Source organism: Micropterus dolomieu, linkage group LG22, assembly GCF_021292245.1.
Source record: "Micropterus dolomieu isolate WLL.071019.BEF.003 ecotype Adirondacks linkage group LG22, ASM2129224v1, whole genome shotgun sequence".
Classification (NCBI taxonomy): Eukaryota; Metazoa; Chordata; class Actinopteri; order Centrarchiformes; family Centrarchidae; genus Micropterus; species Micropterus dolomieu.
In genome coordinates this window covers 30,675,111-30,700,276 of record NC_060171.1, presented here as the reverse complement: position 1 = coordinate 30,700,276, position 25,166 = coordinate 30,675,111, and the positions used below count along the sequence as shown (strand labels likewise).

Genomic DNA, 25,166 nt, shown 5'->3' with positions numbered 1-25,166 from the left:
GACAGAAAGACAAATGAGATGGATGAGCCTCTCAACCAGCCGTTAATCAGAATGGCCTATATGGCTGCATTACACCATTCACAGAGATCTTAAGGAAAATTAAGAGTGGTTGAAGATCTCTCCTCGCTCCCCTCCTTCATTTCTCCCTCTCTTTCTACCCCCCCTCCCCAAGAAGTGCACTGCCATTTTTTTCTCTAGCTGCTTCTCTCTGACCCTTCATTCATCTTCCTTTCCCTCCTTTCCTTATCCCACTTGTTCTCTTCCCTTCTTTCTTCAACAGTATCTTCCCAGTGTAAGGGGATCCTGCCCTGGGAGACCGTCGGACCACTTAGTGTTGACTTCTGACCAGGCTTTCATAATGATGCCAAGTAGGCAACAAGGACTTCTCAATGTGACGTGATGGCAGGCTGCCCACTGAACACCAGAGCTAGAACAAAATGGGACTGTCAGTGCTGTCCTTGATGCATGCATATACAAACAGAAGGGGTTCACACATGGATCAAAATGTGCTGTTTCTTTCCTTGTAGCACAGAAAACACAGCTTAGAACCCACTTGTGCCATTGAGTGGTTATGAATGCTCCGTGTAAAATGTATGTAAAATAAAGCATTAAACAAATCAAATGGTCAGTTAAACGGTTGTTTAGCTGTTTCCCACAATAATCCTAAAGATTTGTCCTTCATAATTCACTTTGCAAATCATTGGTGCGTACCTAGCAAGCCTTCTCCCCCCTCTGGCTCATGATAAAGTGCTTTATCACTCCCTGTGACACAGCTACATTTATGGAAACTACTTGGCTGTGTAGCCTCCATTTATCCAGAGTCTACTGCACAGATCTTTGTCCAAGGTAAACAAACGTAGGTCAAAACAGAGGGACCTTTTCTACAATGAGAAGCACACAAGTATGAAATTTAAGTAGGTGAAGGGAGCTTATCTATTAAAACAAATATGATAAACTGGATTATAATAATCACTGTGCGACAGTCTGTCACACACACACAGTGGCAGTATACACAAACTCAGTGACCCTGCTGAGTTGCCATAACTACAGCTCCATGTCAACAAAACATGTCCGTCGGCATGTGACGTTTATATTCAGCACAGTGAGAGACAGACAGGGGGTTCAACTGAAAGCAGCGTGGGCTGCCATTGAAGAAACTAATTTAGCATAAAGGATGTTTAATCCAAACATGTACAAAAACAAGCACAGCAAAACAATGACACTCTACGTTTCCTGGAATGCTTGGTGTCTAAACATGTCCAGTCCTGATGAGCTGATTGATATTCATAAGCTGCCTGGGGTTTTATTTGGGACAAAATCTAAAAACTGAGCTCACAGCTCTGAGAACTGTGCTGCACATTCTTCAGAAGGCTCATTCCTGGGGGTGGTCTGCAACAATATTCATGGATGTATGTCTCAGACAATATCACAATTTTTGCTAAATAAAATGTGGCTTATGAACAGTGGCACACGTGAGGATGAAAATGCTAAATGTTATAAGCCACTCAGAAGATATATGTCTTTCTGTCAGCACAGATTCAACACTATGTCACTCCAGATAGTGTGCATTAATGATGCTGTCCCATGATCTACTTCACTTTACTTACACATCAACAGGTACCCTCAACATCAGGGGTAACACTGCTCCCTCATCATTCAGGTCCATCAGTCGAGGCTCCAGGAGCTCAATGATGGTCAGAGCAGTGCGGAACACAGCTGACAGGCCTGGGGAGATAATGCAAAATCACTGCTGTTACATACATCAATGCTTTGTTAATATAAAGTAGGTGTAAAAGAGATAAGATGAAAAGCAATTAATGAGTGACATATCAACAGATTACACCAGTCCAAATAGCCCACTAATATTTTCACTGACACAGAAAGTGACACAGATGAAGTTTGCCCATATTAATAAAACAAAAAAATCACAGAAAAGAGGTATTGTCTTTAGGGTTGGGCGATGTCGTGGGCGCGCACATGCGTTGGGGGGTAGAAGTCGTCTTATGTGCATACATGTGTTTCCGCACAAACTTCACTTGGTAAAAAAAAATTGGTAGACTATTAACTTACGTTACAAGTAGCAGTGGATATTTTACGCACGGACCAGGTAAAGCAGCATTGAACACACAGGGTGCAGATGTTGGTTTCAGTTGTCATTAATAAGCCGACGTGCGGCTCACCTGCTGCCGTGGTAACGGATCGCCGGTGGAAATACACGGAAAAAAGATGATTTCTCAGTCTTTTAGGCAACTTTATAAAACATACTGCTGATGGAGAAAATGGAGCAGATGGGGGGACAGAGACAGAGAGAGGCGGGGAAAGGCCACTCACACACACCTACATTTGAGGTGTAGGTGTGTGTGAGTGTGTCAGAGCATGTGGAGAAGAGAATTCTGAGGCAGGTGCAAAGCACACTTAAAAACAATAATAAGAATGTATGTAGTCATTAAAAGCTGCTTTCACAGGGTGGTATAATGTGAAAATTTGTCTATCGGCCCAACCCTAATTGTCTTGTTGTATTGTCTAAAAACTACTGTCTTGGACATTAAAGACAATTTATTAAAACTACTGTATTGCTCCCTCCCAACTAAGTGAATGTGAGAAAGTGAACATGCGTACACACACACACACACACACACACACACACACACACACACACTCATACCGTGCAGAATGACGAGATCCCAGACAGCCAGGACAGAGTCCCAGCAGGGCAGGGAAGTGAAGAGAGTGAGGAACCATGGCATCACAAAGTGGACTGATAAGACTCCCACTGACTCCTGCGGGGAGGTTGGGAAAACAGGGAGGGTTGATTTGGCATCACCAAACAATGTATTCAAGACTTGTTTCCCTGCCAATTTCTGTCAGCTATTCTCCTTTACTGACCCACTAACTGAAACATCCATCCACGACGTATGCAACTTAGTTAATGTTGAAACGTTAATGTTGGTTTAATGAGTTCCCTAAATTGAATTTCTTTAATGGTGTTACTAATGCACAACCATCAGCTTCCCAGCATCTGAGGAACAATGCATTTGTAATTTTAACACATTCTGGTGTGTCATGTTCACTGCTCGTTACTGTGGACACTTCCTACACAATAATATTATTACGTATCTTTCATGTTTAGTACAAGTACAAAAATCTGTTTACAGCTTACTTGCCTTAACTCTGCTGAACAGCTGTATTACAAAGGAAATGCTGACCACTGATCTCTAATAGTTTTTTTTCTGTAATGGAGTAAAACTATTGTGTCTACAATAAGCCCCTGCGGTGTGTGTATGTGTGTGTTGGCTCCAAATGGGCAGCTTTCCTCCCAGACCTGCTGAGTCGACGTGAAGTATAACAATATCTTCAAAGACACTTAAGCAGCACAAACAGTAGCAGTGAATGCATCAGAGTGTGCAAACACACACACACACACACTTCGATTTTAAACAGAAGAGAACCAAGTTGCAACTTTAACATGGCTAAGAAGTATGCTCAGAAGAATGCTCGCTATTTTCAAAACCGTTACTGAGAAAACACTAGCTTTATGAGGCTGTGCTTAAGCACAGTGGTACTTTTGAGCTAAATCTTGACTTAAGCATGCTAACATGCTCACAATGACAATGCTAACACACTGATGATAAGCAGGTTTACTGTGGTCACCTTAGTTTAGAACGAAAGCCTTCTAGCATTTGGGAATTAGCATGAGACAAAGTACAGCTGATGAGGATGGGAATGTCATTTGTCAAGCTTTTGGACAAATTTGACCTGATGAGTAAGTCGCTTTGGATAAAAGCGTCAGCTAAATGAATAAATGTAAATATGATGATAGTGCTAAATGAAAAGTTAAAAGATATTACAATTCATCCTGTGGTGGACAAAAATGCCTGTACAAAATATTATGCAGTGTTTCCCACATATAGAATTTACTTGGGCGGGCCGACCCCTTTAACATTTTTCAGAGAAACACAGAGAGAGATCTGTTATGTCATAAGACGCAGACACCAGGGTTGGGTATATATAAGGTAACCAGTAACCTTAAAGTGATACTGATACCAATTGAGTACTTCATTCAATACCTTGCATAAAATGCCACCTGTTGAAGCCATAGTAGTTGATTGGTAGTCAATTATTATTTTTATTGTTGTCATTGACATGCAAGGTGATGTATTTTCTTTTCTTGTTTCAAATAACTGTTAAATAAAAATATTGGCAAATTGTATGAGATCGCTCCTCCTCCTAATTGTAGTAGTCTTTTCCATTTATAGGCTAATACTAATTAGCCTATAAATGGAAAAGACTACAGTTTGGAAGTTTTTTAAATGTTTGAATGAGAGAGGAGGAGTGAAATAATTTGCTGGCCAAATAAGTTGTGGGAAACGAATATAAGGTGTTTTTTTGATGTGCTGAAAGTATAGTACGGGTGCTCCGATCAATGGGTCACCGATCGTAAAACGCTGCTGTGGACGGAGAAGATCGTATTCAATATAAAACTGTTTAAAAAAAAAAAACAGTTGTGGGAATGTAGCCTAACATTACCCTACTCCTCTCTGTACTCCTCTCATGTCAGCCCTCCCGTTTTCCACAGGATTCTCCCATATTTTTCCGTTCTCACCTGGTATCCTCCTGTTTCAATGTTTCCCCGTAAATCTCCTGTCTTTTTAACTTTTATAAATTCAAATAAAAACCTGCTGGCCGTATTTAAAGTGTTTGCTTCTCTCTCCTCTGGTAAGGCCTGTGGCAGAAAGCCTATGTAAAAGATGCAGACTTCTTGCACAAAGATTTAATAAATGAAAACAACCCACTGAAATAATACTAGGCCAATACTAGTGGTAAACCATAAGAAATTATAATGAATATAGTAACTAAAAGTAATATTAACAATATACTAACAGTATAATATGGAATTAACATTGTACTGTTATTTATTTAAATTCCCCTTATTTTCAAATCTCATTGATGACAGTTAAGACTCCTCTCTGTAGCACACTCTCCCTCTCTCTGCTTGTCTCTCTCTCTCCTCTTAAGCCAACAGAACCTGCCTGAGCTTTCCACAACAAAAAGCGTCTACTTCAGAGTTTATCATGGACTCAGGGTTAGGGCCTGTGCTCCTTTACCTCCTAAATATTTTGGCTACAGCCTTCTTAGTTGAAGTAAATTTCTAAAGATTGTATTTGTTAAGCTATAAGATGGTCGCAGTAACCAGGCAAAGGCTTTTATGGTTTAAGTCTCTAAGACAGAGGGAGCGGAATTTGCTGCCCATGTTTCCTGGAAATAAAATTAACAGTTGTCATTTCATGATACTTTATAATCTGTTAATTTTAATACTCAATACACTGCTTTTAGGACTTATACAGTATACTGTATATTTATTTAATAATGCTACAAGATAAATAAAAAGCTTAAAATATACCCAGTGATCGGTGATCAGCCCAAAAAATAATGATCGGAGCTCCTCTAGTAAACAACGGAGCAGATGGAGGCTACGTGAGTAAAATCAGCTGATCTCTGCTGATGGAACACAAGTGATGTAAATAGCAAATAAAAATGTACAGAGAAGTGTTAAATGACACTAGAAGATGAAACCAACGGAAAGCCAAGCTTGTGGTGATAAACAGTGACGAACATGCCTGAGACCGCAGCCGACGGTGAGCGGCTGTTAAATTCATGCATAGACTCGCCACGAGCAGGCCTTTTTTTAAAAACACAGTTTATGGTGCAGTCACGTAAGGAAAAAAAAAAAAAAACAGGACCGGCCCGTGGCATAGGCGACATAGGCGGTTGCCTAGGGCGCAAAATGTCAGGGGGCGCCACAAGAGAACGTTTTCGACTTCGCACAAATCAACTCTGACACCGGCATAGTCCAGACAGTTGTGACTAGTCGTGTCCTTGTGTAGCGTTTTGCAATATAAACATCTAAAACCTGAGGCACAGCCTGGACTGTGAGCTGCACTTTAGCGGAGCTGCTGAAGTTGACGCGTGTGGATTTGTGGCGAGTTTTTTCCAGTTGGTTTCGGTTTCACATCCAACATGCCAAATAGTCTAAAGGGGATAATTCCATCGGAGCAAAAAGTAATATAGATTAAGTCTCATCAAATGATGACGTTATATTATGTCTTTTTTCTGGACATGTCAGAGAACACAGATGTGGGAGAGATTCTGAAAGTGCAGAACATTTTAAACATGAGCAAAAAACCTGCTTAAACACGGCAGGTTTTTGTATTGAAGAATCCAAGAATTTATGACTTTAATTAATTAATTTAATTGACTTTGTTATAAGTTATTTGAGGTGAAAAGGTGCCGCATGCACATCCCCATGCAAAAGACACAAAAGAGGAGGGAAGACTGAATCATGCCTGCATGTGTGCTGACTCAGCAGGGATTTTATTAAATTAGAAAAGTTGCTCTACAGGAGAAATATAGGCTATTTAAAAGCAATCGCGACAGAATGCCTGAAAACCTTACTGCATTATATTCTATTAATTTTGTATATTTTGAACTGTCACCTGCTGCCTGAATTTTGTGTCCCTTTACATAAATTAAGACATTTCCACCATAAATTGAGGCAGAAAAGGCAGACACCCCCCATCCACCATTGAAACTAAAACAATGCTGTTACATTTCAGGAAATCTACCCCTTAATGTAAGAAAACAGTTGCTGGGTTGACTCACAGTTTATGGAGGAACACATATAGGTTTGGTCTCCTAATTTAGGCTATGCTGTTGAGGTTGACAAGTATGCTGATCACCCTTACTATGATGAACATAATTTCTGACTTGGCTGTTCATTAATACATGCTAAAATAGTGAGTTTGGCTGCTGAACGTTTAAAACATAATTCTTGAGGATAGAGGAGCGATGACCCCAACCCCTGAGGGGGACTTTTAAGGGTTGGGCATAGGGGGGGGGGCACTAATTTAAAATCTCGCCTAGACAACATTGTCAGGACCGGCCCTGAAAAAAAAAAATACATGCTCCTCTCTTTCTTTCAGTGTGTTGTTTGCGTGTTAGGCTGCAAGCAAAACCATACAAATAGCAATTTTTGCCGCGATCTGGTTACAAAAAGTAGGCCTAGGTATCGATTGAAGCACTGGTTTGACTGGAGATGTTTCGATTCTACTGGATACTGGGCTGTTTCGGTCGATACCATAAAGGTATTGAGCAGCGATACTCATCCTGAGCGGACACTGTGGATATTTTACAAGCATGGACAAGGACGTTGGTTTCGGTTTCAACATTAACAAGCCTCCTATGCGTTTGGCGCACCTGCAGCTGAAAACAGAATCACGGGTAGAAATCGCAAGTTCTGTGTCATTTCGGCATCTTCATAAAACATGAGGGAGAGAGACAGGAAGGGAAGCCGCTGGTTTGCAGCAGAGGTGTAGGTATGTGAGGAAAAGAGAGCACATTCAAGTAGGCTAGTGAGTAAACTAAAATAAAGGTGGAGAATGAAGTAGAATTAAATTGGTTAAATAAGAAATAACCTAACCTACTAAAAATAGAAATATACCCTGCTAACCCCAACATTGAAATTTCAGAAACTAAACAGCTATAGGCTACACTAGTGGCTCTCTAACGTGGGGGGTGGAACAACAGTGGGAAAATATAGAGTTGGACTAAACTGAATAAACAGGATTTATGTAGGGATATAAAAGAGAACAACAAAAAAAACAGATTGCTGATCCCAATCATTTCTTTTATTTCAATCAAATTAAATTTGGCTCCTTTTTTTATGTTGCTCCCCCAATATTGTTCATGATTGATAAGCATTCAATCTGTTTACGCGTGGTGGGTGCGGGGGTGGGGTATGAATGTGAAGGCTTGTGAAGGGAGGAATGAGACCCACTGTGCTACACAGGACAGGGAGCTTAGATTTAAACAAAACATTTTTTGGTAAATGATAGAATTAGGAGGTCTTACAATAACACAGTTCAACATCGGAGTCAAGACACCAGAGGTAAAATACATAAAATACCAGAATAGACGTCTCAAAATTCTCTTCATTTTTCTTAAATAAAGTACATAAACACTTTCCTATTAAGGGAATTAACACTTTACTGTATGAACAGATTTTTTCATGTCAGACACATTAATAAACAGCAGCAAAGAGTTTGCTATGTAAACCCACCAGCATCTAACAGCACAATAGACTAACCTGCTAACTAACTATACTAACAGCCTCCAGATAATGTCCCATGAGATGTCCCACAGCGGGAATTAAATAAATACAAACACTCAGCCTCACAAGTACATCATCATTTAAAAAAAACATATCTGAAACAAAACAAAATCAACATTTTTGCATAGTTGATTAAAATATTGATTTAGATCATAAATAGTCTGTAATCCATGCAAAATAAAGTACGAGGATTTCTCTCCTCTTTTTCCATGCTTTAGAAATATTTTAGAATTTTTTTTCTACCACCGAACGGCAATACATACATTTTTTTGGTAGCGTGAGTTTTCTTTGAGAAATATATTCATAAAATGCAAAAATATTATCAAAAAAGGTTTTTAATTAAAGCTCCGTCCTCAATTATGATCAAATCTAAATCTGCAACATGAACTTCATTAATCATGTTTGTCGCAAACCATGACATAAAGGACAGCACAGAAATAATGAATTTTAATTTTCCACCTCGTTCAGATCAGTGTTCAAAGAATCTTTCACTTTCAATATGTAATGGCAATATATGCTAACCCATCTCATCTGTGACCAGTTACTTTTAGACAAATTAAACTAATATTTTTCACATTTACAATCTTTCTTCCTTTTTGTTTTTGCCAGATTTCTTCTCCCCATGTTTGTATACATTTAGCCCTGACATGGTGGTATCTGAACTCCTGCACTTAGTGAAAATAGTTCAGTAACAGTAGGGACAGAGGGAGAAAATTACACAGCTGTAGGCTTGTGCCCCCCTCGTGACTGACTGAATGACAGAAGAGGCCCAGTTGATGATGGATACATTACAGTGGCCTCTCCCTCGCAGATGAACTACTCATCACCATGCCATATCTGGCCTGAAACACAAATACACGCACACACATGCACGCACGCACACGCATGTTCAAGACCATTCATGTCATCGTGTTTTTAAAAGCATTTTCCCTTTGAGAGTCTCAAAAAAGTCCAGTACAAACAGAAGCACTATACTTTCCTCCTAGTTTTCAGTGTCCGCTCTCGAGCAGTACCATAGTAAAGTGAATACCGTGTCATTTGACAGAGAATTTCTTCTACGTACAAATCCAGAGAGTGAAAATCTGACCTGAAATGTAATCCAAAAGCACTCACTCACCATGTGCTGAGAGAGCTGTGGCTTCCTGTGTTTCAGGAACTGGTCAAACACCTTCACCTGATGCTGGACCCTGATTAGACCAAGAATAACAGCCTTGTTTAGTTTTGTGTAGCTGTACCACAGATCACCAAGCCCAGGAAAACAGCAACAGAATTTGGCAATTATATAGGAATTTTGTTTCAGGGACCACCTTGGCCGATTTTCAGATGCATCTGCAGAAAGTCAGTATATTTGGAATTTAAAACATTAATATACTGCATAGTATTATTTGACCATACACACATGACACCAAGAGAGTATTATTTGTTATTGTTGTTGTATTATTAGTTTAGATTATTTGGAGTATATTTTTATTCAGTGTGCATTCAGTTTATAGTTATTATTTATATGTATGTTGTTATTTATTATATAGTTTGAGCCCATTCTTACTTGGTGAGGTTGAGGTCAAACAGTTCTGCCAGATATTTGGGTTTGTCCAACAAGGCTGTCAGAGCCCAAAACGCCTCCTCCTCTCCCAACTGCATCAGCAGCACCGCAGCTATGTAGGACATCCCTGTGAGAAACACACACACACAAAGATTTTTTTAAATGCTGCATTTCCTACGGTATGGAATGTAGGGGTGGGAATCTCTAGGCACCTCACGATTCGATTACGATTCAGAGGGCTGCGATTCGATTATAAAAAACGATTATCGATGCATCTTGATGCATAATTTTTTTCTATACAGGATCCCTGGATAATTACTAAGCATTTAATTTGCGCATTAAAATCCAAAAGAAACATCTCCTAATTAGCTTAAAAGGACTAGTTTGCATCCCTAATTTACTTTATTAACCTCAGCTCCATGGTCCTTCATTTCTTTAACAACCAGCTGTCAGACTCCTCTGAAAATTGAAAAATAATAATCAGGATGTACAGTATGTGTACAGGATAGAGCTGTACACCAGTTTAGTCTAAGCTTGTACCAGATGTTCTTAACCCTTGACTAGTAGGTTACTTAGTACTGACATACAGCCAATGATTAATATTACTTCGTTACTAATTTAGCGAACATTACATAAATAAATAAATATTTTTAGCGCCTTTCACAGGACCCAAGGACGCTTTACACATAGTTACAGTGACAGAAGGACGAAAAGTCATTCAGGAGTGAATGCCTTGGTAAAGAGCTTGGTTTTTAGTAGATTTTTTAAAGTGTCCAGACAGGGAGAATTTTGGATCTCTGTGGGGATGAGTTCCAGAGGGTGAGGGCTGTGATGCTGAAGGCCCAAAGAGAGCAGGCCCTTGTACAGGGGAGATGTTAGCTAGTGCTGACAGCCTTCACTTTTCCAGCCGTTGGGGAAACTAGAGACTTTCATTAACTTGCTCACAGTGTGTGATTCATAATCTTCCACGTCCACATCGCGATGCATCTAAGAATCGATTAATTCTCCCACCCCTAATGGAATGGGTGTTTGATGCACTACATTACAGAGCGTAATCGCAGCCTTTGCGATTAGAAAATCTCGTTTTATCATATTGCGATAATATTGCAAATGCAATTAATCGTTCAGGCCTAGTATAGATAAGGAACAGAACAAATAAATAGTATCAATAAATGTATTAATAAAATCCTAATAATATCAAATAAATACAATATAAATGTCAGCCGGTAAAGACAAACTTTATTTATCAATCATAGTTAACAAGTTTTGTGTTGGAGTTATATCGGTTCCAAATATCTGTCTAATTGGTTACTAATAATATCGGGATCGGCCCGGAAAAAAAACATATCGGTCGATCTCTACTGCGGTTGACAATAACCAGAGATTGTACATGGTGAAAACAACCTTTTCTGATCTTAACCTAATATTTTAAGAGGTAAATGGGAATAAACACTAAAGAGCTGCTGAGAATCCATAGTTCCAACAAAAAAAAAGAAGAAATGCTTGTACTGCTAATGATAGTTTAACATATCCAATTCTCACCTTTTTCAAATATTTTAAATACATCCAAATACACCTTAATACATAATGGCATAGAAAATGTCTGGTTAATAATGTTAAAAAGACTTTCATGAGAGAAGGGTATAATGCAGTAACTCGTTCTATTATAGTCCTCTGCTTCCATCAAGTGGTCACATTATGTATTGCGGACTTCATTAAACTACTGAAAAAGTGTGGGACGACTGAAACACTGTGTTACGCTCTAATGACAAGACACGTCTCCCCCGTTGGCATCCAGAATGAGACCTGATAATAATCACTTCAATGTTATTTGCTGGGAAGCAAAGAAAGAGGAGCACTTTACACTGTTTTCAGATAATATGTGTTGTATGAATGAAAATAGTAACATTCCAGTCATTCAGACCATTACCTTGGCTGTATCCAACCTGTGGGCTGTATTTGGCGTAGGCAATGAGGACTCTGAAGAGTTTTGCTTGACCCTCAATGGCCTCTGGACTCTCCCCCATCAGAGAGCGGTGGGTCGGAAAGGAACGCTCTATGGAACAGACCAAATTAATTAAATTAATACTGTATGAAGTATGCCTCTATTTCCTCTCCAACAAGAGACCTAAAGTCTGCTTGCACCTGGTGCTCCCAGAGATTCTGTGTCTCTTTTTCATTTACCTTTATTTCTTAAGCTGTGCTCTGGTCACTTCATATCTTCAACCCTAACCCTAGACGGGGTGCACTAAAAGAGGCGCATTGTGTGATGAAGAGTGAAGTATCTAAAAGTCAACATTTACCTATTTTAAAACATTTTAAAAGGACTGATTAACCTGTTTTAAAGTCCTGAAAACTAGTCAAAATATCACTTCTCAACAGAAAACAAACTAAGCCTATAAGCCCTCATTCCCCTGAACTCACGTAAGTCCAGGGCGATCTGTCTGAAGAGCGTGATGTCGTCTACAGAGTATCTGGGCTTGGGGCAGCTGGAGGGTTGCTGATGGTTCAGACCCAGATCATTTTGGGTGTCACTCAGTGTGGCAATTGCCGACAAGATGCCGTACTCACTGACGCCCAAGTCCACCAGGGGGCCTCGCACCTCTGACAAGCATTTCTGTTGGAGAAAGCCCAACACATTCCATAGTTAGAAATCAATCAATAACATTTCTGCTGTGAATGAATGACAGAGCAAGGGGCGGGATTATCAACCAGATTTAGTCATACAGTAAATAAATTTAAAGCCAACCTGGATTAGTTCAACTACTATAAAACCATGGTTACGGGTAGTGATGGGAGGGGGAAAGCTTTGAGCCAAAATGGCGACATCTCCTTGCCAACTCTTGGTGTTGCATTTATAGGAAGGATTCAATCCAAGACACATGATAAAACTGTGGGCCAGAACACAAGTGGTCTCATTGCTGCCTTTATTGATATTTGTTTTCAATAAAAGTCATTATATAAAGGCACCATCCAAAGAGGGTCTAAAGCTCTGCCTTTAAACACTGTGGGAGATTCAAAACCAGCGCAGTATCTGAAAGGTTGATACTGTATCAAGTAGTTTGCTTCAAGTGCAACATCATACTTTTGGGAATTTCCTCTCGTTTCATTAGTCACTAAATCACATTCTCCAGTTCATTTCAATAGATAGACAGATAGATATTTATTAGTCCTTTCAGAAATTCATAGTGTGTCATACAGCAAACATCAGACCAACAACAAACAAACACCCAGACAACTGCATTACCAACACAAACATCTCCCAAGCGCTTAACAAATTATACTAAGGTGCACACCCAGAGATTCCACACTGTTTTATTATTTCATCGCTTTTACGAAATCCAATACTAGTAGGCACAAATGACCTGCGGGCCTGGTTGGTTTGGAGAGATGGCACCCTATACCATCTGCCTGATGGTACAGCTCATACTGGCCAAATAGGGGATGTGATACATCTCTAATAATCGCCTATCCCTTCCTCACCAATCAGGACTCGCAGGTCGTCGTCATGCTAGTTTGCTGTTCTCCAGCAATCTTACTGGACATATTAACTATCTTATGCAGTTTATTTTTATTATTCACTGACAATGTAAAATACCAGGCAATGGAACAAAAAGTTAATATGCTTTCCACAAAGGAGCGATAGAAGAGGACCAATATATCTCTGTCCACACAAAACAGTCTCAGCTTCCACTTAAAATACTGTATAGATACTGCAGCCCTTATAAACCACATCTGTATTAAAATACCATGACAGTTTAGAATCAATCATTGTTCTTAAGTATAATCATCTACCATTTCAATACTCTCTCCATCCATAGTAATTGGTTGGTGGGTGTTGTTAACGTTTCTGAAATAAAAAATGATATATTATGTTTTCTTGGTGTTCACCAGAAGAAAACTTGCCCTACACCACCCCACAAACTGCTCAACCAATCCCCCATAGCTGGGTTCCTCGTCTTCTTTAATCAAACCAACGACTGCTTTACTGTCAACAAATTTAACAGTAACATGCTCAGATGTGTTGCTTCTACATTTATTTGTATAAAGGGTAAATAAGACTGGGGAAATAGTGCTCCCTTGTGGAGCCCCTGTGTTAGTAATAAAAGCAGAAGACACTGCCTCATTTACTCTGACACTCTAACCATCTGATGATGTGACCATTTACCCCTAACTGCAGAAGTCTCTCCATCATAATACGGGGTCTAATCGTAGTAAATGCAGATGAAAAATCTACAAGAACACAAACATATCGATTAGGCCGTTCAAGATGACAATAAATATTATGCAGCATGAATAAAAGAGCATCCTCTGTGCCCCTCTCCTTCCTATATGCATATTCCACTAGGTCCAATTTATGTTGCACTACCTTAAGGACATGGTTTAAGACAATCCTCTCAAGACTCTTCATTACAATTGATGTTAAGCAACTGGTGGATAATCATTCAAGACAGATGGTTTTGACATTTTTGGTTGTGGCACTATGAGTGAAGTTTCCTTGCCCTGGGAATCTGGTGTGAATCCAGGGCCATTTGAAAAAGCTGTCTAAACACAGGGCTAAGTTGTTCTCCTTCAGAACCCTACCTCTGATCCTGTCCGGCCCAGCTGCCTTTTGTGGATTGATCTTTTTAAAGATTTTGACTGTGTGACTGTAGTGGAGAAAGCCTTTTGCTGAGGTGGTGGTCTGCTGAGGCTGCTCCGCCGTGTAACCGCGTATGTTCAGAGTTCGAATCTGAGTCAGCTCTAACATCAAACCAACTCTAACACTTCAACAACAACTAGCAACATATTCAAGGGTAACATGGCTTGATATTTTACTGCAAGTCACCAGTTCTTATACAAAATAAGGCTGGACCACCTGCGCTGTACTTACAAATCCTCATATGGATACTCTTTTAGTCCATGTTATCTGTTAATGAGGCTATAACAGGGCGTGACTTGTGAAAAAACAGAGGGGGGATGTTTTTGTCATGAAAATACCCCCCACCTCCCTCTGCACGGTTTGGCACGCAGGTGAACTGTGGATTGATTGCAAAGTTTAAATGAGAAAAGGTTTTACTGCCACTGTTACTTTTTAAAGTAATAAATATATAACGTTACATTGCGATGCAAAGTTGCACTGAAAAGAAGATAGATGCATGCTGTGTTTAAACCCAGTGAGTGGGTAAGGGGAGAGCAACAGGTTTAAAAGCCGTCACTTTAAAGAGTGTCACTGAGTGAAACTCTGTAGCTGTGACTTCGGGCATGTTCACAATGGTGTAACAGAGACACTGCACTGCTTGTCGTCATAGAAACAGATTTATTGCACCTTGAGTAATATTGGCTGCCTTCTCTTCAACACACAGCTCCGGAGCAAAGTGCTGATAGGCTATTAATCACGCCGTGTAACCAATCAGATAGTGATGTGGGCGGGACATTGAGCAAATAAATAAATAAATAAAATTATATATATATATAAACCTAGAGAGAGAGGGGGTTTGGGGGTGCAGCAACCCGGTCAAGATGTAGAAGGGAAAATTTGGAAATAAATTCTGTTGGCACTGATGAAAAGATATTTTTGTTTACACTCACAACCTCAAAGCTTCATTTTTGCTATACTATAGTATGCAACAGTACTCATAAGTATGGCATAAGTCGGTCTTACCAATAGGCGTCTCATTGTATTTTACCTGGTAGTTGAAGTCACTGTTTTCTCTCAGACTGTCAATGGCGAGAAGACATTTCCACACTCTACCTCGGAGGCTTGGAGGAATACCCATCCGGATAAATCGCTCAATCTGAAAACACAGCAAGAGTGTGAGGGAAAACAAGGTGCATGATTACAGTTTCTGCATGGTTAAAATACAAGGGTAGATTATTGACAATACCTTCTTTGAGTCTCACCTGGCTCTTGCAGATAAAGCTGGCTCCATTCCAGTAGCTGAGCAGCTCACACAGCTCTTTGACCCTCACTGAGCTCAGCTTGGGGTAGCTGACAGAGACAACAGAACATGGTGAGCTTAGACTGATTCATCAGTTTCTGGAATCAGGCTGATACTGGCATTTTCTATAAAAGAAAACACTGGCATTTGAGTGTTCAACTTCTGATTCAAAGTAAGATGGTCATCACAGCCAGTCTGAGTTAATGTGTCTATGCTGGTGTGGTCCTGTATTTATGAGAGAGGGTCTTTCTAATGTTTTTAATTAAGTGAAATCATTCAGGTGTGGTGTGTGGGGATTGGTTAAAGGTATAAACAACCTACAGTTATACTGCTGGAAGGTTTGTCCATTCTGACATGAAGGCACTAATTCAGCATCTTTTTTATGTATTTTTATTTTATTTTTGGTCCCCATTAATGTAGTCGGTCCTACAAATATGTCATATATTCCTAAGCTAAATTTATCACGTTGAGCTCATTCTTCACAGGACAGCAATTACACTTAAAATGACACAGCAGTCTAATATAAATTTAATTTTTCTAACAGCTAACGTTAACTATTAACCTGTTTACAAGATTTTGCATAAAAGCGCGTGCATATCTCTAACTTTACAACTAACGTTAAGTTAACTTAAGCACAATTTAACTGTTTTTTACTTTTTCTTTTTACCACTATCAACCAAATGAAAAGAATAAAATTAAACATAACATGGGTGTAACACTGGCAGAATAAAAAAGTGAATACTAGAGTTCATCTAACTGTCGATTCGATTCAAGATAACGTTCACTAAAATCTAACGGCAAACTAGTTTTCAGGAGCGGTGTTAACGTTAACTTTACCCTGCCCCGCACCTGTAATCATGACATCGGTGATGAAGTTTTTGGTCCTTTCGTTTGGTGAGAGCAAAGCCGAATTCATCACAACGCAAATTATCACTGCGTCGTCTAGTTGTAGAGCTTCTTCTACTGGCGTTACTACTTGTTCTCTTCCTCATAGTTATATAAAAAAAAAAAACAAACAGTTATTTAAACACTTTTCCGCCCGTTTCAAAAATCCCAGCAGTCAGTCAACAACAATGCCCCGGTCAGTGAGTCGTTGCTGTCAAACTCAACGGTCACACTCGGCCCGCCCCTTTCTTACGTCACTGTCAACTGAAAATGGGCGGGATGAGTCAGAGGTTTAAACAAAGCAGAGGGGATTTCTGTTGCAGCTGTACAGTCACTGGACAGCGAATAGAAAGCGAAGTATGGGGGTAGTTATGTTTCAATATTATTTGTGGAATTTGTTTTCTATTTGCAAAATATAGAAATAATAAAAATATCTGTGAATATATTTAATAGTTTACACATAAATTAACCACATTTGTGAATATCTTCCTAACATTTAAAACTTTCAAATAGGCATTTGTGAGTCCAGTTTTCAAATTGTTGAAAGCGTTTGTCACTTTCAAACAGGCATTTGTTTTCTATTTGCAAAATATTTTTGTAAGTGTTTTATATTTACCGATTACACATTTACACACAGATCGCTCATCTGTTCACACAAATAATACTGAAACATAACTACCCCCATATTTATCACTTATGACAAATTTTGTAGCTATTTATCATTACTGCTCTCCATATCATAATACAGTGTATAAGAAGGGCCTTGTGTTGCATAATGATAAATAAACCACCTTGTTAGAGATGTAAGTTAAAACTTCCAAACAATCTCACATCTGTTCTTTCATTTATGTTTTATAAGACACAATTCAGTGACTACTGAATAAGAATACTGAATACTGAATACTACAGAACTCAGGTAGGTCTGCATGTACTTTTTAAAGGGAATGAACTATAAACAGCTATTAGCTAAAATGATTTAATTCCTCTTTCAGATTATGCCATTACCTCTGTTCTGTCTCTTGATTCTTGGTTGTCTGGCTCTATTGTATGCTGGTTGTATGGTTGCCTGACTATGAAAGGTTTTTTCTTCTCCGGTCTAGCTTTAAAAAGAGATATTGATCTAAATGGGACAACCTGATTAAAGTTTAGTAACTTTACAGAAGGAATTCAATTTAATGAAAGCTTTCACATACACTGCTAACACACACACACACTATATGCACACTCACTGAGAACTTTCAAGGAGCCAGTGACCATCAAAAGGTAAATGCATCCTACCTGTTTATTCAAAAACACTACTTTACACTAACATACATCAGTATCTATGGAATCCTTTCTCATAATCATATCTTCGGGAATGTGAGGAGAACAGCACTGTAGACAGAGGGGACGGGTAACTAACTTTAATGTTATTGTATTTTAGTTTTATGTCGTGAACAAAACATTTTGGGTAAATAGCTAGAGATGGGTACTGAAACCCCTGCGCCTGTGTTATGCGCCCATGAGATAAATTATTAAATACCCTAGTATCGATATGCTCCAACACCCTAGCTCAGTTAATAGTGAATTCTTACAAACAAGCTAAAACCAACACCTGTCTGTATGTAGTAGTACCTGTTCAGCATAGTTTGCAACACATTTTAAAATTTGGCAAATTCTTGTAAGCTGCTGGCTGAGCCAAATTAGCCCCTCGACCAATCAACATACACAAAATCACTGAAAGCTAGCTCCAAAAGTGAGTCACTCCGTATAGACCACTTCATTAAAATGCCCAACTTTACAGCAGAAATAAACATGTTTACAGCCTGGTAAAAAAAAACAGATTTGGTCTCTATAGCTACTATCCCCATTCATGACAACTGTGCGGGGGAGAATTTTTATATAACTCAGCCATTTAAATTATATTAAGGCTGGAAGTTATGCATAATTAAGAGAGCCGCAAAAACCAGGCTTCATTGGGCCCACCTCAGCTCCACTGATATTCCAAGGTGGCCACCCACATTAAACTTCACAATCGTTCTTTAGAAACCTGTGGGAGATGACACAGAGACTACATCCATGTTTTACACAGTCTCTGGTATATAGGTCATGCACATGTGAGTTGTCCAGACAGTGTTTTAGTAGAGTACCAGAACATATCATGTTACGTTCACATGAGACAGTAAATGTTCACAATGTGGTGATTGCTTATCTGGTATGCGATGAGCCAGCTTTTCTGAAAGATTCTTAGCTGTATAGTACATCTGGACCAGCACACCACAAGCCTTTTTTAAATATTATACATTATAAATACACATGACACTTAAATGTTTAAATGACACTTTATTGTGGTGATACAACAAATAAAGCCTACATAATGCATAAAATGCCTTTGTTTGGACATGATCGTTATGTCTATAATGATTAACAGCGATGAAGGCAGCATCCATTGCCAGCAAAGGATCACTATACTGAACAACAGTAGATTATAAACTACTCATCAATAATTGAAAATTTCCTTAATTAATGCTTTTAATGTTGATTGCATAATTTGGAATTCATTTTGAAGCGATACCACAACTTTTTAAAGGATGAATGCAGTAGATCATCTTCATTCGGTAGTGACTTGGTCATTTCTGCGTGTCTCCACAGTGTATATTGTCTGGTAGCCATCGTCCCAGGCATACAGCTGCTTGTCTTCGGGGTGGTAGTGGATGCTGCTGTGGCTTGTGTAGCGCTTTGGGAAGAACATCACAGGACTCTCATCACTGCAAATAGATTGTACAAAAAAGAGAAAATGTTTAATCAAATTAAGACATGTCTTCAGTTATGAAACCATACTGATGTGGATGCAAAGTATGCTTGTGTGAATCTGGATAAAACGCGTGTTTAACACTATGACTGAACATTTAGTTTACCTGTTTCAGTTTTTCCGTGTATGTCTATGGGGATGATTAATTACGAGAATGCATGTTTGTTTAAGTGTCTAGGCTATACTGCATCTTGATGGTCTATCTGTGTGTAATCCAACCTGTGGATGGTGTCATGGATGTCGTAGAGACACTGTATGGTGGAGCGTCCTCCATATCGTGTGTTGTAGACCACGTAGAGGGTTCCACATATTAGGAAGGCTCCTTCAGCGTCACGGCTTCTGCATTGTGTATCCCAGGTATAATCTACTGCCAAAGTTCCTGAGATAGAAACAAAAAATGAAATGTGCTAATTATAGACCATGTTACATTACCTATATACTATATGAACAACCCATCCTCACCAGAACAATGGCGATATAGACTGATTATGCAGCACCCTATTTAAATGTTTTGTTAGGCCGTGGCCGGCAGTGGCCGCATGGCAATAGCAAACAAAGAAGTCAGTTGACGTTGCATAGAGAGCGACAAAGTCTGTGTAAGGAGGTGGTAGGGGTGGATGGATGTGTCAAACAAACTCAGGACTTTCATTCAGGTGATCGAGGTTTGAGTCCTGTGTGAAAGAAGTCAAAGTTGACTTACTTAAAGATTTAAGTTAAATAACATTTTGTAGGTGACTTAGCTAATGTACCATTCTATGTATCTATATAACCACAATCTTTTCCTAAACCTAACCCAGTAGTTTACCATGTGTTAAAGGTGACTTACGTAACGTACTGAAATTCTGGTCGCTGAACTGGTACCAACGCTCGTACATGTCGTTTTGGAGAATGGTCATGTCTTTTTGGGACAATTGACCATCGACCTCTTTTGTCATTTGGGAATGGGGATTTGTTGGTAAGTAAAGTCTATGCATAGGGGTGGTATGCTTTACCTTTATCCAGTTTGGTAATGACCAAGTTTCCTCCATACTCAGCGTCAGCATGGATGACCCAGAGACCAAGTTCATCCACAGCCAGGTCCAGGTAGGTGTTAGGGTTCAAGCTGTAGACTGGTAGACGCCCTGCTCCTGGAAGCAGTGTACTGTCCACCACTGTACCATTCAACAGGTCTACCTTTATGTAATGGAGACATATGGAAAGAGACAAATTCAGAAAGGCTATTATTATAGTTTAAATTTTTTTTTCAGTAGTGTCAGGCATGTTGTAACCACAAACCTGGATGTGTACAAACTCAACTGAAGAGTCTACAGATATGCTAGAGAGTGACTGAATTTCAGTGGGACAGTGTCTCAAATTGAACGTGGCTGTGCACTTACCAGAAATTACATTTGACAGCTTCTTCGTCTTCTTTTTAATGGCGAAATGCAACCGCTCTCTGCACCAAATCAGTACAGACTAAATTAACCCAGTAGACATACTGATTGCTTCTATGCGACAACAGTATAGTGGTACTTCGTGGAAAAAAACACACGCATAAATTACAACCGTTCCCCTTCCACTGTGTAGCCAAGATGGCGATCATTGTCCAGAAGTGTCCAGTGATATCAGTACACCATCTGAGTACTCATAATACACTGAATTTTGCCATACTTCCCAGTGTGAATGCACTTATGCGCACAAAATAGCAAATTATGTATGGAGGAACGCAAATAAAGACGCAGTAACAGTATTTCTTTTAGCTAAATGCTAATGTCAGCATGCTGACATTAGCATGTCAGCATGCTAACATGCTATCACAATGCTCACAATAACAATAATAACATACTGATATTTACCAGGTAAGGTTTATCATGTTCACCGTCTTAGTTTAGCGTGTTAGCATGCTAACATTGGCACTAAACACAAAGTACAGCTGAGGCTGATGGGAATGCTACTACGTTTCCCTGAATTTTGTCATAAACCAAAGTTTAATATTTTGATTTCATTATGGCGCCATATAAAAAGACAAAAGATCACAAAAGTTATTACAGTTCGTTCTGACGGGAACATGAATGCCATGGCAATCCACAACCGCAAAAGTGAGCCTCATGGTGGCGCTAGAAGAAAAGTCAGGATCACTAAAGTCATTAGGATTCATTGTCCGGTAACGATAAATGTCTGCACAAATTTTCATGGCAATCCACCCAATAGTTGATGAGCTAAAGTATTTCAGACAATCCAGATAAAACAAATATAGTTATAGGCTATATGGCTATAGCTATAGTCTATACTGTGTCTTTAATTTTATAAGGTATTGTTATACTGTATTTAATTAGATTTTTTTGGAAAGATTCTGTAGCAATTACATGTACTCCAAAACACTTGAAGTATTTTGAGAAAAGTCAGCTCATTTTACAGGAAAAAAAGTGTTTCTTTTGGCATTGTTAGCTCACTGACCTCAGCTAACACAAAGCAGCAAAGGAAATGGGACAAAACTTAACTCCACAATGACTAAGCTCCTCTACAGCTATCTGAAGTAAGCCTCTCTTGTAATCAGCAAACAGTAAATGTTCTAAGTTACTGAATAAACAGTTTTCTTCAACCCCTTTTATATTTTACAAACACAGTACAAATCACCCAAGAAAGGCTTTTATTGCTTTACTTCAGTTACACACCTTCAGTATCTGGTTGGGTGTGTCTGCCTTGTGGCAGTAAAGGAATCCATTGAAGACCACATGACCTGTCCCCTGCCAGTGGAAAGGCAGCTGCACAACTTTAGCTGGTGGAGTGGCGGTCCTCTCTGTGAAGCTTTGCAGAGAATCATACTCCAGCACAGTGTCGTTACGAATTCCACTGAGCAGGTAGACCTGAAAGATTTACAGTTTGAACCAGTTGAGCAGCGTGTGAAAATTGTATTGTGCAACTCAGTTTGGATGTTGCATTCTTGGGTATTTATGCAAGTCGCAACTGTGCTTCTCCCATGCTGACAAATGTCTAGAAAGAAAGCTTTAACTACTGATATATTTCATAGGAAAAAAAATCTGCTATAACTCTCAAGATAACCACATGAACAGGAAAAATACATCACTGAACTATATGGGCCCGAAAGTGTGGGTTTTTCATCTATTTCAGTAAAATTATTCATTGAACATGGCAAAATCTAAATGTCAGAAACCATTCCCATCCAAATATATTATTAAAGAGAGTATTTGCTGATCCTGGGTAAATTAACCCAAAAAGAACAATTAATTTAGATTGTTATGAGAAAAATGTCAGTAAGCAGCTGCACACTGTAGGGAAGATAAGCGCTGCTGCCCAGAAAGAAACACAGCTGTCTGTACTGTAAACAGCCTAATATTACTGTAATTACATCTTCAAAAAGAACAGACCTTGGCCGATCCTGCAGAGGGGTCCTTGAACCAGGAACCATAGGTGTCTCCTGCCTTCTTCACAATCTTTAGAGACTTGATTTGACTCAGGGCTGTGCTGCAGTCTATAAATGTTGGAGAGAAGCCTGAATGATGGATTTTTATTGAACTGTAGCATAAGATCCTGTAAATTTTTTTTGTCTGGCTTTGATTACCGATATATGTCTTTCACTTTCAATGTCTTGTTTTTTGTCTTTCATTCTTCTCTTCTAATACATACCACTAGACACGCACACACGCATGCACACACGCTACCTTTCTCTACTTTGATCTTGGCTTTCTTCTTCAGCTGATCCAGTTCTGCAGCCTTTATCTGTTGTTCCAGCAGCGCCTCCTCCATCTCAATTTCAGACTGAGTTGGAATCTTGTTTTCAAGATATTCCAACTCTCTCTCCACTCGGTCTACTCGCACAGACACAGTGTCCACCTGGCTCTTCACCTCTGATCTAAAGAGCAAAACAGTTCTCACGTACCTTAAGTAACTGTACTTCTTTAATTTAGTCACATACTATTTCATTCATTCATTCTTGTTACTATTGTCCATGTGGGGCAACTGGTATGAAGTCGTTTTTAAGGCAGGCTTACCTCACAACACTAAGAGTGGACAGATAACCCCTTATTTCTGAAGAGAGGTCATAGGTCTTCTGGGTGATGCTCACTGTGTTTTGCTCACACTGATTCAGACGCTCCTGATGTCATTAACACAGAGAAAAAGTGTTATGAATGCAGGAACAGAAACAAACAAGTATCACTGTTTTCCTCTTCCTTTACTTATATATGCATCAGGTATGCCATGGCATTACTGAATTCATATACTCCGCTGCTACAGCCTTACTTGGTCTGGTCCCGAAACATAACAGAGAAAATTAGTGAATTGGCCAACTTCAGAATTCTTCTCTGCCTATATATATATATATATATATATGCTACATAGCTAAATGTTAGAAACACAATATAAAACACACACACACACACACACACACACACACACACACACACACACACACACACACACACATATTTAGCAAGAAAAGTTGAAAAATTTACATAGAGCAGTACAAGATACTGAAATATACTGTATGTTCTGTGTATTTAAGGTGTAAACATAATATTGCAAGTAGTAGTTAATAGTAAGGGCTGCAAGGATTGAATGTGTTCTGATGTCTCCTAAGGGATACAGGTACCTGATGTCAAATACAACTGCAGCAGACACCTACCTCAATCTGAGCCAGTCTCCTCTCCAGGTACTGGATTATGAAGGCATCCTGGGAAGAACCCTGGCTCTGGACGGAACCCACAGTCAGAGACAGAGATAGGAGAAGGACAGGAAGCACTCTGTCTGACATTACTAACATGTCTGTCAACAACTCAGCACTGAAATTACTGCTACAGTAACAACTTCACTATTTCTGTGTCTATATTGCCTTGTCAGTGACAATGACACCTTTATTTCTGAAGCTGTCCGGCAACCCACTTCCACACTGAAAATGAGCCAAAGGAAAAAAACTTCAATCCATATGGCTTCAGTCACAGTTTACGATAGTCTTGCTGTGATAAAAAGAATCGTTTTATGGTCCTTAAATGGCTGAATATTCTTTTTCCCTCCAGCTGTGATCATTAAGCTTTTTAGTCTGGTTAGAGTTGTAGCTCCAGAATGTTCTGTCTTGTTTCCCTGTTCAGTTGTTGCTCCAGTGGATTTGGATCCAAGTGAACCTCACCCACGGTCCCTCCCAGCCCCTCTCTCTCCCAATCTTTCTGTCTGCCCACCCTTTCCCTCCCTGTTTGAGTTTGTGTATTTGAGGTATGAGAGAGAAAATCAAAAGAGAATGGGAAAAGAGAGAGAGTGAGAACTAGAAACAACCAAGACAGTTCATACCCTCTCCTGCAGTTTTTTTTTTTAATCGTAATACACTCCAGATGGCCCGCTGACACGTCCTCAGCTCTCACATAGAGCAAAAGCTTCTCAATAAAAGTTGTTTACTAGGCTGTATACAGTAAAAGGATCAGCACCACATTATCCTGTGTGACAAATGCAGACAGTCAGTTAATACAGTAATATTCAAATCAGAAATGATTATCTTCATTCACAAACAAATAACCACACTCAATCTTTACAAGACAAGTATCGGGTTATCTTGTAAGACACAAAGGGTGTTTCCACTGGCAGGATTACAGACAGACAGACAGACAGACAGACAGACAGACAGACAGACATAATATAATAGACATTATATAGTCACAAAGCAAATATTACATAGTTGCCTTGTAATTTATTTGCTCCTAATTCTAGACTATGTAAAAGACATGCTATTATTTAATATCGCCATACCCTCACCAAAGTAATGGTTAGTCTGACTGAGTAGAGTGAGGGCTTAACAAGTTCAAATATAGATACAAAATAAACAGATATTGCGCTTTTTTGGCAGAGTGGTCTCCGGCCTCACTACTATGC

At 39.3% G+C, this 25,166-nt stretch overlaps 2 protein-coding genes across 3 annotated transcripts in view; both read right to left on the bottom strand.

Moving 5' to 3' along the window:
* Window positions 1–16,695, bottom strand: part of si:ch211-266k8.4 (carabin) — a 144,109-nt gene extending 127,414 nt beyond the window's left edge. For both annotated transcript variants that reach the window (XM_046036549.1, XM_046036551.1), the window contains exons 1-9: window positions 16,481–16,695; window positions 15,594–15,681; window positions 15,380–15,487; window positions 12,135–12,327; window positions 11,641–11,766; window positions 9,714–9,837; window positions 9,285–9,354; window positions 2,666–2,780; window positions 1,608–1,725 (exon numbers count right to left, since the gene is read on the bottom strand). In XM_046036549.1, coding sequence (XP_045892505.1) covers window positions 1,608–1,725; window positions 2,666–2,780; window positions 9,285–9,354; window positions 9,714–9,837; window positions 11,641–11,766; window positions 12,135–12,327; window positions 15,380–15,487; window positions 15,594–15,681; window positions 16,481–16,623 — 1,085 coding nt within the window. In that variant the 5' untranslated portion in view covers window positions 16,624–16,695. The remainder of the gene's footprint in view (window positions 1–1,607; window positions 1,726–2,665; window positions 2,781–9,284; window positions 9,355–9,713; window positions 9,838–11,640; window positions 11,767–12,134; window positions 12,328–15,379; window positions 15,488–15,593; window positions 15,682–16,480) is intronic.
* A 2,128-nt stretch (window positions 16,696–18,823) lies between these two features.
* Window positions 18,824–24,416, bottom strand: olfml1 (olfactomedin-like 1). The gene is made up of 8 exons (XM_046036584.1): window positions 23,932–24,416; window positions 23,300–23,403; window positions 22,970–23,160; window positions 22,676–22,779; window positions 21,962–22,153; window positions 20,300–20,480; window positions 19,527–19,686; window positions 18,824–19,263 (listed from the first exon to the last, which is right to left on the bottom strand). The coding sequence occupies exons 1-8, from the start codon at window positions 24,067–24,069 to the stop codon at window positions 19,107–19,109; spliced, it is 1,227 nt and encodes a 408-aa protein (XP_045892540.1). The 5' UTR covers window positions 24,070–24,416; the 3' UTR covers window positions 18,824–19,106.
* Between the last annotated feature and the right edge of the window lie 750 nt (window positions 24,417–25,166).

Excerpts from the sequence above, each read along its gene's own strand:
- olfml1 (XM_046036584.1), bottom strand. The coding sequence starts at position 24,069 with ATGTTAGTAATGTCAGACAGAGTGCTTCCTGTCCTTCTCCTATCTCTG. Across the intron at positions 22,780-22,969 it reads CAAGATCAAAGTAGAGAAAG|ACTGCAGCACAGCCCTGAGT; the intron begins GTAGCGTGTGTG and ends CAACATTTATAG. Across the intron at positions 20,481-21,961 it reads CACCCAACCAGATACTGAAG|GTAGACCTGTTGAATGGTAC; the intron begins GTGTGTAACTGA and ends CATTACATAAAG.